This window comes from Carya illinoinensis, chromosome 15 (assembly GCF_018687715.1).
Source record: "Carya illinoinensis cultivar Pawnee chromosome 15, C.illinoinensisPawnee_v1, whole genome shotgun sequence".
NCBI lineage: Eukaryota > Viridiplantae > Streptophyta > Magnoliopsida > Fagales > Juglandaceae > Carya > Carya illinoinensis.
The window spans coordinates 4,691,582-4,705,622 of NC_056766.1; the positions used below are offsets into that span (position 1 = coordinate 4,691,582).

General features: G+C 41.3%; 1 protein-coding gene across 3 annotated transcripts; it reads right to left on the reverse strand.

The window, feature by feature from the left end:
- Window positions 1-3,483: 3,483 nt before the first annotated feature.
- LOC122297707 (wall-associated receptor kinase 2-like) lies at window positions 3,484-7,642 on the reverse strand. 3 transcript variants are annotated; one of them, XM_043107851.1, is made up of 4 exons: window positions 7,498-7,642; window positions 5,897-6,913; window positions 5,303-5,488; window positions 3,484-4,864 (listed from the first exon to the last, which is right to left on the reverse strand). In XM_043107851.1, the coding sequence occupies exons 2-4, from the start codon at window positions 6,837-6,839 to the stop codon at window positions 3,591-3,593; spliced, it is 2,403 nt and encodes an 800-aa protein (XP_042963785.1). In that variant the 5' UTR covers window positions 6,840-6,913; window positions 7,498-7,642; the 3' UTR covers window positions 3,484-3,590. The 3 variants fall into 3 exon arrangements, with proteins under 3 accessions (XP_042963785.1, XP_042963782.1, XP_042963784.1); XM_043107848.1 differs by having other exon boundaries at window positions 5,897-6,924; XM_043107850.1 differs by lacking the exon at window positions 7,498-7,642 and having other exon boundaries at window positions 5,897-7,487.
- Window positions 7,643-14,041: the final 6,399 nt, after the last annotated feature.

The window sequence follows — 14,041 nt, forward strand, 5'->3', positions numbered from 1 at the left end:
GTAGCAATATGGTAGTTTCAGTTCTGTTGGTTTTCCCTCATGCTTGTCGGCATAATTCCATAAGATGTGAAGTTTAGCAATGCTACCTTCCAGCTAGTTTTCCTGCAATTGGTTTTGTGACACTAATATTTTAAGTCCAGCCTCATTATGAGTATATGTACATGCAAGGTTGTGCTTCAATAGATTTCCAGCGGGGTCAATATTACCCTTCTCACTCATTTTTGTTACTCTTATTTTTATATTTACAAATTGCACCATTTGCAATTTGCTAAATTATTGAACATGTTTGGTGGCTGATGTATCAGAAATTATGTGTATTATAAATGTCTAAATATAATACACCCTTTTATAAATGTCTAAATATAATACACCCTTCTGTTGGGTTGAATTTGATGTATGGAGTCTTCACTGCATTAATGGATTCTGGCATTAGGGCTTTTACACATTGAAGACATTCAGAATTCCATAAGAGTGAATTAGGTTGTTGCATTAAATGACGGGAAAAAATAGATTTGAGAGATACTACAATTCTGAATGTACATGAACCAATCTAACACTCAATATGTGCATTTGCTCCAACCTTATGGTCCAGTAATGCATGGGTTTTTCCTCCTAATAACAAATAGGATTCTTTAACATCTTAAGAGCAGAACCATGTAAATATCATTAACAATATCTCATAATTAAAACTGAAATTTCCAGTTTTAATACATACAGTCCCAATGTTGGGCCATGCTTCAAACCTTAATCAAGGGAATTTATTATCTTTACAACTCAGTATGTTATATCTCATCCACAGAACTTGTTTAGTTTGTCATATGGGTTTTGATGGGATCCACACTCAATCTTACTTGAATGGAAGTTGAACCATAACCTTTTTTTTAGAACTTCACTCGTGGGCAAGACAGACAGATTTGTTCCTCTTTAACTGCTGTAGTTTGTTACAAAAAAATTACTTAGTAAAAGTGCTGCAGTTAGTAATTTAATCTAAAAGATATGAGAGATTGCATACTTATGCAAGCAAAATTTCTGAAAAGTGGGCATAACGGTATTAATATTTCACGAGTTTCCAATGACAATGCAGGTTGGTAACATGATGCATGAGGGTCTAGATCATCATTAATATGCTTGATAATCTACTAGTCATTGTGTAGTTAGACAATCCCTGTAATTTATGGTTTCTATCATTAAGATGTGAGATGTGTGTTTTATTTAGTTTTTTGGGTATCTTGCTGATATTGGGGGAATTTTTTTTGTTTCATACTCTGTTTTCCAGCGAGCATGCATGCAAATTAGTACTCTTCAATTGGTTGACTAGTCATTTTATCCCACCTGCCAGGTTTTGTTGGAGAGAGAGACGTTATCAAGATTGCAAAAGTAGTTTCCCCCACATGACGCAGTTCACGATGAAGTTGTTCTAGCCTGCACCACCAATGCCCAGGTGCACTTGGTCTAGATAACATTGTTAAATATAAAAGAGCCGGACATTGTGCACTATATATTTAGTAGTTCGTAACTTGAAGCTTTAGGTTCCATGTGGTCCACCCCAATGTATCGCCCATAACTACATTAAGGTCTCATGTTAAACTGGGATTAGATGAATGAATGTGTTTGATTTATTATATCACAAGGAAATGGTTCTTTTATAATGTAATTCCATCATATTCATTAGTGCAACTAAGGAAAGTTCAAGGTTTTAGTATTATGTTATTCTAGTAATTTATGGGAGTACTTAATATTGGATAGTTGGGCAAATTGTGGTCGTTTCATGTAGGTGAACAAGTATTGGAAATATTTAAAAACTGGGTTTAAGGTATAGGGACAAAATTAATATATTATTTCATCAGGGTCTTTGGGCATATATAAGTATTTCAATTTAGTTTATAAATTAGATGTATAAATAATTTAGTGATTTAAATACTAATAATTTGGTTGAGTGTGAAAAATGGACAATTTAGATAGCCGAAGCGGGGAAAAAAAAAATGGCCTATCTCAATTGCAGCGATTTTTGCTCACTGCAATTGACCAGCGAATGTAAAACCTAAAGCGTTGCAAACAACAATAAAATTGCTGCAAATCCCTCATTGTAGCGTTTTTTTGACGTTGCAAACCTCCTAAAGCAACGGCATAGCACGCTGCAAATAGACGTTTATAAAATTTGTTGCCTTAGTTTCACCTTAATTAAAAACGTTGCAAATATCTTTAAAAGCAACAAAACAAAAATTTGATGCTTTTGATTGGAATCTATAGCAGCGCTTATATTTCAATTGCAGCGGTTTTATGCTGTTGCGAAAAAGGTCTAAGGCAACGCAATTTATAATTGTTGCTTTGGACATTATGCTTTTGCAGCGCTAATGTTTCAATTACAGCGTTAATTTCTCGCTGCAACTAGGATCAACAGCAGCGAGGTTTGGTTATTGTTGCTATTAACCAAACCTCTATTTCAGCGATTTGAGCTCTATTGCAGCGAATTAAAGTGTTGCAATTAAGCATAAAAACAACGAAAACATATACACGCTGCTTGAGCGGGTAATCTATTGCAGCGAATTTTATACTGATTGCATCGTATCATGATTGCTGTAATTGATATTTTGCAGTGCTAAATACCAAATTTGTAGATGATTTTTACAGCGTGAAAGCGAATAAAATACAGCGATATTAATACGCTGCAATAGATATCTATTTCAGCGTTTTTATCGTTACGTTGCAATAGATCAACAATAAAGGGTTAATACTGTCGAACGTGCAAGGAAGTTTATAACGCTGGAATTGAGCAATAGCAGCATTTTCATAGAGTTTTTGCAAAGATTTTAAGCGCTGCAAAAAGCCAAAATCCTTGTAGTGCCAAGGGGTGGTGTAATAGTTTTGGAGCGAGCCATATAAACCGGCCAGACGTCTTGGGTTTGAAAATGTCTTGGGTTCGAAAGTCTATCCATCATAAGATTAGCTGGATAATCATATATACGACCGCGTGTAGTAAGAAGATTTTATTTGCATATATTTCAAAACCTGTCATTTGCACTGATTTTCTATTATATATTCATTTCGGCAAAACTACTACATTTTTTTAAGAGTAATTATATGAAGTGATTGATCTTGCTCTTGAAAGACACATATATGGATGAAATATTAGATCACCAGCTCAGGTTCCCGGCCCAGGCTTTTGCTAGTTGACGGAGGACGACGTGATTTGCTTTCAAGGAACTTAGAAGAATGTTCCCACTTCGAGAATTTACCCAAAGTCTACAGCAAAGCATTGACTTTTCTAGAAAGTATAAATTCTTTCAACCCCGTTATAATAAATCTAACCATATATAATTCACAAATAAAAACTTATAACACACATGTTGAAATTAGGACGATTTCAAAGCGGACACCTAATTGAATAGTACTGGACTTGCTCACATGTACGTACAAAAGCTCTCAATAATGCAAAGCAGATCACCTAAAGTGCAAACTTTAACATACAAAAAAATCAATGTGGAGAGAAAACTGAAAACACTGCATGCAAAGAGCCCGAAATCTACCATCATCCATTGATTTGGAGGAAGATACTTGCTGATTGAGGAAGATACATGTGGCAAAAATGATTATTTGCCATCATTTGTTGGTTTTAGTGCTTGATTTCCCATACTATCAATGGTACTTGTGGAAAAGTACTGTGTGGATGCACTAAGCAAAAACTCTGTCTCTTCTGTCATGTTGAGATTAGCTTCTTTCCATGTTTGCTTGTCCTTACCTCTTAGTCCACCCAACATCACCGCCGCCTCCTTCACAGTAGGCCTATCATCTCCGCACATTTCGACGCTTGAAGCTTTTTGTGATATTTGTACTGCCTCCAACTCCATTGAGACTTCTTTCATCGTAGGTCGTTTCTTCCCATCCAAGTTTAGGCATCTTTTTGCAAGGTTTGCGACCGTAATAAGATCTTCTCTTACAGCTTCCTTCAGAACTCGTTTATCAAGAATATCAAACAAATTGTTTTCTTCCATCGAGCAAATAAAATACGTTGCTAAACTTTTAGCTTCTGGTGTCCTTGTCAAAGAGATAGCTTTTTCTCCGGTTAAAAGCTCAACAAGGACAACACCAAAACTATAAACATCACTTTTTTCTGTAAATTGACTTGACTGAAAATACTCCGGGTCCAAGTATCCAAAAGTTCCATGTACTAGTGTAGTCAAGTGAGTTTGATCAATAGCAACGGATCTTGAAGTCTCAAAATCTGCTACTTTTGCTCTGTACTTATCATCTAAGAGAATGTTTGTTGACTTAATGTCTCGATGGTAAATGGGTAATGAAGCTGCTGAGTGCAAATAATATAGAGCTCCTGCAGATTCTGTGGCAATTCGTAAGCGCATATTCCATGTTGGTGGAAACTCCTCGTTTTGGTCACTTAGATATTTCGAGAGTGTTCCATCAGGAACAAATTCATACACCAGTAAAGGCACTTCTATCTCTAAGCAACAATTAAGTAGTTTAACAATGTTCCTATGATTAATTCGTGAAAGAACGACAACTTCATTAATAAACTCTTGTAGCTTTCCTTCATTAGTTATCTTTGACTTTTTCACAGCAACGATTCTTCCATCGTCTAACATACCTTTGTAAAAGGTGCCTTGTCCACCTTGACCGAGTATTCTGTTATCATTAAAATGGTCAGTGGCTTTCACTAAGTCCTTTGAATTAAATAATTTCATGTTTGCAACATTCAATTCACTTTGGGATATTTGCTGTTGTAACAATAGCCCGCCATTGCGTTTGAAGAACTCCTGCCTACGTTCATTCCTTTTCCTTTTCTTTACCACTTTGTATGACCCCCATCCACCAATAATTAGAAATAATACCCCAAGGCTTGTACCGGCACCTGCATAACTCAAAAAATTAGCAGGAAATTAAAAGATTAAGCCAGCTTGCAATTGGGATGTTAATTTATATATATTATTAATAGGTTTTATATTAAAATTGTTAATGCATGGAGAGACGTGTTCTCTAAATGCTGCAAATTAAGCCTAACAATATTATACCAAAAGGTTCCCGCAAGGAGCACTGAAAGGCTTATGCGGACACCTGTATTTGCATATATAGTCAAAGTTATAACATGCATTTCGGCCAATTAGACACGTCTAGTTTCGTATCTCTATCGAGAAGGTTACGAACCTAATATGTATTATATTAAGATGAGTCAACCAAGATTTGAAATACAACGTTTGTCAAGCAAATGATATACTGCAGTACTAGTTTTCAAAGTAGAAATCAGTGAGGTTGGGAAATAATATTTTTATAAATGCACGTACGTACGTACCCAATGCAATGCTGATGATCTTATTATTAGATCGGCCAATTAGTACTATAGGCCTGCAATCTGTTCCGTCTTTCCTTCCATCACCTTCGTATCCCTTGGGACAAGTACATGTGTAATTTCCATCAGTGTTGGTGCATGTTGCCTTAGCATTGCAAGGCTTCCGAAGGCCCATGCACTCATCAATATCTGAAGCACAGTAAATATATATAGCCGGCCGTCACAAGAAATTTCAATGTTTCCATACAAACTTAAAAATAAAAAATAAAAAATTATGGGGATGTAAAACCACTTGCAAATGTGTTGTATCAATAGATAAAGGATAATATCACTCTAGAGCAAATAACCATTCGGCAAGCTAAACTGATCAGCCTAATTAAATTAAATAGAAAAATGATAGTTGCACTCGTTAGTGTAAAAACGCAACACAATCACTTTAAAAAAATGAATAAAGAGAAGATTCACCTGAAAAAAAAAATATTTAATAGTGGGCTCTATTATTTTTCAAAATGACTCTACGATACTGCACACTCTATGACTGTATATTACATTATTCAATTAAGCATTAGATAAAAACGAAGGTATAAGATCATTTACCTTGGCAACTCTCAGGCCCATCGGAGAAGTATGGGTTCCCTTGATAACCCTCCGAGCAATTGCAACGATAACCAGGGCTGCTGGTGGAATTGTAACAATAACTATGATTTGCCTTACATGCATAGCTTTCCTTATTTTTCTTAGCATCTTTGCATGTCTTATTTCCAATTGCCCAATCAAGCACCAGGGGTACAGAACTCCTATTCTTTAAGTTTACGAAATCTAAGGAGGAAAAGTTGTATGCTTGTTCATCCACTATAAAGCCGTAACCACATGATTGACCTCCGAATTCTTTGCCACCAGGTAAGGTGTCGTTGTTCAAGCTCCGAACATTCAAAATATACCCCATTGCTCCTTCTGGGATAGAAGTCTGGCAGCAGCCAATGCCAGAACAAGACCCGTTAACCACGTTGAGATTTTCGTCACAAAGTGATAAGCATCCAGTGGTGAAGCCCTTCTGTCCCTCTGAACCTTGAATATATGTATAAGCATTACAACCAACAGAAGTGATCTTGTTCCTCGTCTCTGAGATGCGAAAACTTGACAAATTAAGCAAGGCAGAGATGCGCGTGTAGTCCACGCGCGCGATGCAATTGGAATATACTGGATCTTGGCGTTTGCCGCAAGGTGATTGATATGCTTTATTAAATTCTCTGCAAAGGTGGGCTACGGGGTTTGAGACTCGCAGTTCACCATTCGGTACTGATATGTTCTCAACAGGAATATCATGGTCCAGAAATGGTTTTGGAGGATCGAACGTGTGGTTACAAGTGATGAGAAAAGGTTTGTCAAGGTAACAGCCCTCGCTTGTTCCAAATGGGTAGGGGATTTTAATATTTCCACACTCGCGGTCGCAGGTTGAGTTTGCAATAGATACTGCTGTGGCTGCTAAAATTATGACCCCGAGTAGCAGTTGTTGCAGAAGTTTTCCAGCCATATCCATGGCTTTCCTTTCCTGCACTCTGCTTTCTTTGTGCTGCAGACAGCTTTAAATGCCCTCCTCAATTAGGTACGTACCTTTAGCGAGACTAATTAGGATGAGTTAGAATTTTCATTCAACGCAAAACAGCAAGAAATATGTCTCAATACAAACAGCTTGCGTTTTCTTTATATGGTTCGTTAACAAACATAGATATATAGCAAAGTAAACAGGTCATGTACATTAATCCATAAAACCGGAACAGCCCATTCACCGGCACCAAATGAGAATATATATCACATTAACAGAACAACATCATAACTCGAGTATAGTATGCAGCGCCACAAACATGCAGCAACATGATTAATTGGATGGAAATTGGGAAAGAACAACCGTATGACGTTGACAAAATGCATGCAGCTCGAGTTGTAGAAGAGAGACAAATATAAACAGGCAGCTATAACCGCGTGTAGAATGTACCAACATAAACAAATCACAGAAGGGAATTCCTGCCAAAAACTCAAAGGAACACTGTTCCGAATGGAGTTTTAATTAGCCTATAGGTTTGTTATTTTTATCTCCATTTTCAGGGAAGTAAAAGTCATTTTCTTTCTCGAGCAGCAAAGGGGAAAATTGCGTGAGAATAAGATAGGTTTCTTGATAGCAGATCTATGAACCTCACCTCTCCCACTTGAGCACAATAGGATTATTAGCCACTTCCTTCAGCTGCCCCACTTTCCCTTCATTTGCTCTACCTTTCTTAAGAACTTTGAAACAATCTATTCTTCTTTAAAGAAGAAAGAGATACATATATAGACTTCTCTGATCCTCTATCGAACCAACTTAAGCCTTTTTCCCCTCTTGGTTCAACAAAATAGGATCTCTTATTCAAAAGAAAAGTAGGAAGGAAGAAAGCAATGTTTTTAACTTTGGATAAGCAAAAGATTCCCCAATTCCATCATGATTGTGGTATATATATATATATATCTTCTATATATAAAAAATGTGTATAAAACGGAATTTGTTATTTTAGACGGAAATTCTTGTTTTCCCGTTAGTTTTGTTGTTCCCGTTAAATAGCAGTTAAGCCACCAATTTTTGTTCCCATTAAATAGCAGTTAAGCCACCATTCCCGTTTGTGATGACCCGCTTTTGAGTGTATTTTCGCTGAAATGGTTGTTTTTATTTTAATTAATATATTAGTTTAATTATTTTAATTTATTTGCGTTTTAAAATTTGGTTTTTTAATTTATTTGATGTTGTGTTTTATTTCTTTTAGATGTTTTGTGGGTTTTAATCCCTTTTTGGCGGTTTGTTTTGTTTTCCCGGAGTGAGGATTGGACCTCATTTCTTTTTACATCTTTTTCCTTTTTCTCTTTTTTCCTTTTTTCTTTTTCCCTTCTTTTCTTTTTCCTTTCTTTTTCTTTTTTTTCTTCTTTTTCTTTTTCCTCTTGCTTTCCCCCGCGTCGACCCCCCCCGATCTCTCTCTCTCTCTCTTCTCTCTCCTCACCCACGGCCGGAATCTTCTTCAGCCCAGACCGCCGCCGCCCGGCCACCGTTTGGCTCACCGCCGGTCTCGTTCGAACCCCCTCCCTCCGGCGCACCTTCCCACCAAATATCTCCCCCTGCCGGCCGGCCGTTTGGCCGGAAATCCTCCTCAAAGCCCCACGGTTTTTCGTCCGATCCGCCGCCGTCGCTCCACCTCCGGCCACCATTTCTTCACCACTTCATCACCGGTCCCTTGTCGTCCTAACCCACCCATTTTCGGCCTCCAACGACCACCGGAATAGCTCCTACGAGCTTGATCTCCGATTTGCGTCTTCCAGCCTATTTCCGGCGATTCCGCCGCCACCCACGGCCAACCACCACTTCCAATAGCTTCACAATCATCCCTAGACCATTCCCTATCAATTTTGTGTCCTAGTTTGTCCCCGTTCAAAAGTGGGTTTTTCACAACCCACGGCCACAGTGAATTTTCACTGTGACGTTGCTTTTCCGGCGCCGTTTGCAACGCCGCGTGTTTTCTAAAATTGCCATATAGCGCTGTAAGTATTTTCCAAACCCTATTTTCAGATTTAAATATATATTGCTCTTTCAATTAATTAATTTGCTGGTTGGTTGATTCCGGACTGAGTCCGAGGAGTTCGGGGGTTGGATGGATGGAGGACGGAGTTGCTTGTTTTATTGTTTTATGTTGTTGGATTAATTTATTATGCATTGTTATGGCATTACATGGTGCATGCACGTGTGTTTTTGTTTATGTGTGAAAAGCCTGTGTATTGGCGTAAGTGGTCTTACGGGTGCGTGTGTCTCACGACCCCAAGCCGGGATGGGGTATTATCCCGGTGGAGCTCCTCTGGTCACTCGAGAGCGGAATAAACTGAGTGATGTCCCCTGAGTTGTCACTAGACGACGGGAGCGGGGGCTAGGGGTTGCTTGGCTACGAACGCGTCTGGCGCGGAACCGGGCATCGCTCTACGCACCGACTCCGTGGCCCTTCGCTGGTGAGGGCTAGAGGATGCTTGGCTACGAACGTGCGGGGCACGGAACTAGGCATCGCTCGTTAGGTGTCACATGCGTGGTGGTACTCTGCGGTATGGCACTGGAGCCAGGGTGTGCGGATGACCCCTAGGGGAGGTCATGGTGCATACGGATAAAATGTGACTTTGGCGTGTTTTCCGGAAAAGATGTGTTTTTGGGCCAAATGGGTTTTTGGCGTGTGTGGAAAACTGTGTCTTTGGGTTTTGTGCATTGGGCATAGTTCATGCATATTGTTTGAGTTCTATATGTGTTATTATCTGGTAGTGTTTGGGTTTTACTTACCTGCAGTACCCTTTTTGGTTCTGTAGCTTTTGGTGCAGAGTTAGAGGACGAAGAGGAGGAGGCTGAGCCCGAGGATGCGGCTCCGCCGGGTTGCTGATGCTATGTGTTATATTTGTTTAAAGCTGTATTTGTGTTTTTGTAATATTTTATCTATGTACATTTTAAACAGCTTGTATTACGTTAAGAAAATTTTGGTACTTAGTAATGACTTTCGTTATCCGCTGCGTGTTCTTTCGTGCACATTTGTTGCCTTTGCACACACTTGTCACCCGTCGATGGGATGGTGACCCGGGTTGTCACCATCCGGACGTCTCAATTTCCCCGTGTTCGGGTGTGGGGATTTGGGGGCGTCACAGGTGGTATCAGAGCGGTTTGGCTCTGGGTAAAACCACATGTCCCGTAGGCAGTACGAGAATGTTTTTTCTTTAAAAGTTGTGTTTTAAAAATTATGTTAAGTATAGTTGTTTTATTTGTTTTATTTGTTTTATTTGTTTGAGCTTGTTTGTTTGTTTTATTTATTTAGTTATGTTTTTGGCATGCTGGTTTCTTTTGTTTCTTGCTGTGTGGTGTTGTTTTTGTTTTGTTGGTTTTATGATGTTTTTTTTGTTTTCTTAAAGGAGGGTCAAGAGTGGTGTTGTGGCAGGATTATGGGGAGACCAAGGAAAAATACTCAGGAGCCACGGGACAATACCTCCAGGGATGACTCCCTAGCCGAAGCAATACGGCAGATGACAGAATTTATGCAGCAGAGTGCGAGGTCTCAACAGACAGGGCCTTGGCCACAACAAGGGGGTCCTTGGCCACCATCAGGAGGGCCTTGTCCACCATCAGGAGGGCCTTATCCACCGTCAGGAGAGCCTTGTCCGCAACAAGGAGGGTATTGGCCACAACCAGGAGGTCCTTGGCCATATCAGGGAGGGCCTTGGATGTATCCAGGAGGGTCCAGTAGCATGGTGCAAGCCGGTTGCACCTATGAGCGCTTCCTGGCGCATAGGACTCCACACTTCACTGGAAATGAGGATCCACTTCAGGCTGGAAAATGGATCAAAGATCTGGAGAAAACTTTTGAGGTGTGTGGATGCACTGAGGCACAGCAAGTACTCTACGCCAGCTATCTCTTGCAAGGTACCGCTTCTGATTGGTGGGATACCAAGAGGGTGCTGCTGGAATCTGAACTGGGATCTTTCGCTGCGGTGACCTGGCAGCGTTTCAAGAAGGAGTTCAATGACCGCTTCTTTCCCGCATCGGTAAGGAAGCAAAAGGCAAGAGAGTTCTCCAATCTGGTCCAAGGGGGCGCGACAGTGGAACAGTACGCCCGGAGGTTCATAGAACTTGAGCGGTTTGCTCCTCACCTTGTCGCCACTGAGGAGATGCGAGCAGATCGTTTCCAGGAGGGGCTGCGTCATGACATACGCCGTATGGTGGTCAGCCATCGGATATCCACTTTTCAGGAATTAGTGGATGTGGCTACCCTTGTGGAGCGGGAAAATAATCTGAGTGTGGGTTCCCCTCCAGGGCATAAGAGGCGGAGTTTTTCTGGTGAAGGAAGCAGCTCGGGTTCGCCCCAGAAGTTTGTTCAGCGGACCGGAACTCGACCTCCAACGTCCTCAGGTGTTCGTATGGGAGGACGGGTGCCTACTTGTGGAGCTTGTAATAGAGCTCATGAGGGCGAGTGTCGAATGAGTAGCGGACCCCAGTGTTACCGGTGCGGCCAAGTGGGACATATCGCTCGGGATTGCTCCGTCAGAGTTCAAGAAAGCCGTGGAGGTAGACACGGTGGAAGAACCAACCCGAGACAAGCAGTGCAAGCCCGGGTTTACGCTGTCACACCCGGAGAGGTGGATGATGAGGCACTAGCGACCCATGATGCTGGAGTAATTACAGGTATGGTTTAATTTAATCTTAAGTTGGATTTAATTTTTGGTGTTTGTGGTTTATTCTTTGCTTTTTGGATTTTATGGGTTGATGTGTTTGGTTCAGGAAGAGTCCGTTTGTATGAGTTTTATGCTTGTACTTTGTTTGATTCCGGTGTTTCACAGTCGTTTGTATCTTCCACGTTTGCTCGGGTGTGTAATTTGGTCACAGAACCGTTGCCGAAGTCTATGGTAGTGGCTCTACCCGATGGTGAGATGGTGTGGTGTTCCAAGGTTGCTTTGGGATGCCCGTTAAACTTTGAGGGAAGGTTTTTGGATGCGGATTTGGTGGTGTTCAAGCTGTTGGGCTTCGATATTATCCTCGGGATGGATTGGCTATACCGATATTCTGCGAGTATTAATTGCAGAAGTCGGATAATTAGCTTTCAGCTTCCAGATGGTGATTGTCTGGAATTTGTGGGGAGTAGATTAAAAGAAAAACCGATAATTATATCGGCGATTCAGGCAAGACGAGAGATTGCATGGGGAGCGGATGCATTCTTGGTGCAGATGGTGTCCACGCCATCTGAGAAGAAATCTTTGGCAGACATTCCAGTTGTGGAAGAGTTCCCCGATGTGTTTGTGGATGACTTGCCCGGACTACCCCCTGGTCGGGAGATGGAGTTTGTTATAGACTTGGAACCTGGAGTGGCTCCTGTGCATAAAGCTCCTTATCGCATGGCACCGGCTGAATTGAAAGAGTTGAAGACTCAGTTGCAAGAACTGGTAGAGAAGGGATTTATTCAGCCTAGTACGTCGTCGTGGGGTGCACCAGTTTTATTTGTTAAGAAGAAAGATGGAACCCTCCGTATATGCATTGATTATCGAGAATTGAACAAGGTGACCATCAAAAATAAATATCCTCTCCCGCGGATAGATGATTTGTTTGATCAGCTTCAAGGAGCAGCCGTGTTCTCTAAGATTGATCTGAGGTCGGGATACTACTAGCTGAGGATCAGAGACCAGGATGTGCCTAAAACTGCTTTCAGGTTGAGGTATGGGCATTATGAATTTAAGGTGATGCCGTTTGGGTTAGCTAATGCCCCTGCAGCGTTCATGGATTTAATGAATCGAGTGTTTCGACCTTATCTGGATTCCTTTGTGGTAGTATTTATTGATGATATACTGATTTATTCCCGAGATGTTGAAGAGCATGTGTATCATCTTAGTCTGGTACTTGAGAGGTTGAGAGAACACCACCTATACGCCAAGCTAAGCAAGTGTGAATTCTGGTTGGAAGAAGTTAAATTCCTTGGGCACGTAATTTCCCGGGGCGGAGTGGCTGTTGATCCTAGTAAGGTAGAAGCCATTTTGTCATGGCAGCGCCCGACTACAGTGCGCGAGGTCAGGAGTTTCTTGGGGCTCGCCGGATACTACCGAAGATTTGTAGAGGGTTTTGCTCGCCTATCCGGACCTCTCACAGCTTTGACTCGGAAGAATACAGAATTTATTTGGTCAGAGAAATGTGAGAGAAGCTTCCAGGAATTAAAGAACAGGTTGACAACGGCACCAGTGTTAGCGCTCCCAGAACCGCATAAGCCATTCGTAGTCTTCAGTGATGCGTCTAAGTTCGGTTTGGGTTGTGTCCTTATGCAGGAAGGACGGGTTGTAGCCTATGCATCTCGTCAGCTAAAGGACCATGAAAAGAATTATCCGACGCACGATCTAGAATTGGTTGCGATTGTTTTTGCCCTTAAGATCTGGCGGCACTTCTTGTATGGGGAAGCTTGCGAGGTATTTACTGATCACAAGAGCTTGAAGCATTTGTTTTCCCAGAAAAATCTGAATATGAGGCAGAGGCGATGGCTGGAGCTAATCAGTGACTATCAGTGTGAGATCAAGTACCATCCGGGGAAGGCTAATATAGTTGCTGATGCTTTGAGCCGGAAGTCACATTTGGAAGATGAAGCCGAGCCGTCAGAATTGGAGTCGTTGCTTTGTGGGATGAGAAGGCTCCTTATAGAGAGTTCGCAGCAAGTAGAGATTTTGTCTTCAGTTCTTGATATTCGGGTAACTGATTTTGAAGAATTGAAAACTCTCCAAAGAAAGGATCCGAAGCTGCTGAACATCAGGAAGAGAGTCAGAAAATCTCGAGGGTCGTTGCACTATAGCATGGATAGTGATGGGATACTTCGGTTCCGAGATATCAGAGTGGTCCCAAAGGACTCAGATTTCAAAGAACGGATCATGGCGGAAGCTCATGCGGCCCCGTATTCAGTTCATCCCGGCAGTACAAAGATGTATCGAGACTTGAAGAAAAATTACTGGTGGGATGGAATGAAGAAGGACGTTGCCTTATATGTGGAGAAATGCCACACGTGCCGTCAGGTGAAGGCCGAGCATCAGAGACCTGCAGGTATGCTCCAACCCCTCCCTATTCCTGAGTGGAAATGGGATGACATCACGATGGACTTCGTAGTGGGTTTGCCGAGAACGCCTAGTGGGAAAAATTTTGTTTGGGTGATTGTGGACCAGTTAACGAAGAGTGCT